This window comes from Papaver somniferum, chromosome 5, assembly GCF_003573695.1.
Source record: "Papaver somniferum cultivar HN1 chromosome 5, ASM357369v1, whole genome shotgun sequence".
Taxonomy (NCBI): Eukaryota; Viridiplantae; Streptophyta; class Magnoliopsida; order Ranunculales; family Papaveraceae; genus Papaver; species Papaver somniferum.
Genome location: NC_039362.1, coordinates 86,612,877 through 86,614,984, shown reverse-complemented (window position 1 = coordinate 86,614,984; position 2,108 = coordinate 86,612,877). Strand labels below are relative to the sequence as shown.

General features: G+C 36.5%; 1 protein-coding gene across 1 annotated transcript; it reads right to left on the bottom strand.

Annotated features, from left to right (window-relative positions):
* Positions 1 to 269: 269 nt before the first annotated feature.
* LOC113279260 lies at positions 270 to 1,590 on the bottom strand. The gene is made up of 3 exons (XM_026527961.1): positions 1,435 to 1,590; positions 563 to 895; positions 270 to 473 (listed from the first exon to the last, which is right to left on the bottom strand). Exons 1-3 carry the CDS (start codon positions 1,588 to 1,590, stop codon positions 270 to 272), a joined length of 693 nt encoding a protein of 230 aa, XP_026383746.1.
* Positions 1,591 to 2,108: the final 518 nt, after the last annotated feature.

Here is a 2,108-nt window from a genome sequence, read left to right as displayed (position 1 = left end):
GATGCGAAGAGGAATTAATGTATGTGAAGAAGGATTTTAAATAGGTTAAACATCCGGATATTGAAGTATCAAATATACGAGTGATTAAGTTTATGGAACGCTTTAAATCAAAAGAATATATACGTTCGTCAACATTTCGCTTGGGATCATTAGTATTATTTTTTGACTCATGATGGTCTTGTATTCCTTCATACGTACTTGAATCCACCTTCTGTGGAGGATAGAAGAGAACCACATGATGATCTCCCTGGAGGATTACCAGCCTATACTTAACACTTCTGGAGGAACCGCGGTTTTGGTCGTGGAGTCGGCGGTGGCTTTGTCACTGGCACAACAAACTCACTGTAGATAATATCAGTGGCTGCTCTTGCCGCGTAAATTTGTCTCAAAGTGGACAAATTATTCTTAATCTTCCTAGGGATGTCATTTGGTTTACACGCTTTCATCGACCTTATCGTTTCCAATTGATGTGGCTTCAACTCACAAACAGCAGCATGTCCAATAAAAAAATCTGGATCATCATGATTATGACAACCATTCATCACTTTATAGAGCTTTATACCTTATCATTGGGTCTATTAACTATAATCTTAAATGAGCATACAAACTTCTTTGATTTAGTCATGTATTCCCTTGTCGTCTTCTTCACGTACGGTGTGTCCTGTGCCCAATGACTTTTTTGCGTTTCACCTCTCTCACAAACAAGTTCCAAACGATCACGACTTGAACGACGTCCTAAAACTAATGCGCATTTGATATTTATGCCCTTGTCTATAAACCATTGCTTTACATCGTTCCTATATTTCCATGCCAAATCGGTGAAATAGTGGGCAAAGGTATTAGGACCCAGCAGAGATACAAGTTTGGACTGAGCTTCGTCGAACGCCGCAACAATCTACAACATATATTGACAAGTTAAGATATCAGAATCGGTTTATGTGTAACAGTCGAGACAACCGATTGTCAAGAATCCGTTTACATGTGCAATTATAAAATCCGATTAAGGACTTGATGATTTCCGAGAAATTTTTTTCAAAGTTCACAATCGGTTCACGTTGCGTAACATGTAATCTGATTCATGTCCTCATTTTTCCTGTAACATTTTTTTCCGAACAATCAGATTACATATAAACATAAATAACCCGATTATGAGCTTTGTGTATTTTACGTGAAAATCCTAGTGGACGAATCTTCATATACGCATCCCCAACAAACCAATTTTCGCAACGTACCTATCGCGCCAAAAGTGTACTATAATCGGTTTATATGGTGATGAACAATGACCTAGTGTTGTTCCAATTTGTGGATTTTACCAAGAATCGGTTTATGCGGTGCTATCGAATAAATCGATTCTGGGTATTTTTTTTGAATTTTTACCCTTTTTGGGCGATTGTGACATGCATATACATGTTTGTAGATCGTTACAACACATACCTGCCCACTGGAAGCATTATCACCTTTTTCTTCCCGGCGATATTGTTCTTCTGCTTGAATAATATCCTCAAACATGCTTTGATTGACATGCTCCTCTTCATTCAACAAATAATCCAAATCGTTAGGATCGAAATCAAGATTATCTGATGCACCCATTTTCTTCATCATTACTAGAGTTCTTCATTATCACTATAAAGTTTCATTTTTGCTAAGAAAATCCAAACCCTAGTTTTTTCCTTTTTCCCTCTATTTCTTCTTTCCCTCTAAATCTTAGAAGAGGAAGTAAATTTCTACTCTAATTCTAGCACTATAATCAAACTCAAACACTAATTAATTTAACTAATATACTAACTTAATTAATGATTACTAATGAATAAGGACATACTAACCATTAACATAAATAAGTGGATAAGCGGCTTCTAGAGATTACTTCTTAATGATCCTTTTTGGTTTTTAGTACTAGGCTCCAAATAGCCACACTAGGCCCCCAACTAGCTAGGGAATAAAACCTGGTTAAATACTTTCGTCGGCTTTTTAAATGACCAGATGCGACAATTTTTTATGAATTAAATTACCTAGCCGGTTGTTCATTTCTACAACATGATTTAGAATCCTATTATTGGGGTTGTAGGGGGTTGGGTCTTAGGGGGCTTAAAATACTAATTGCAATCAAA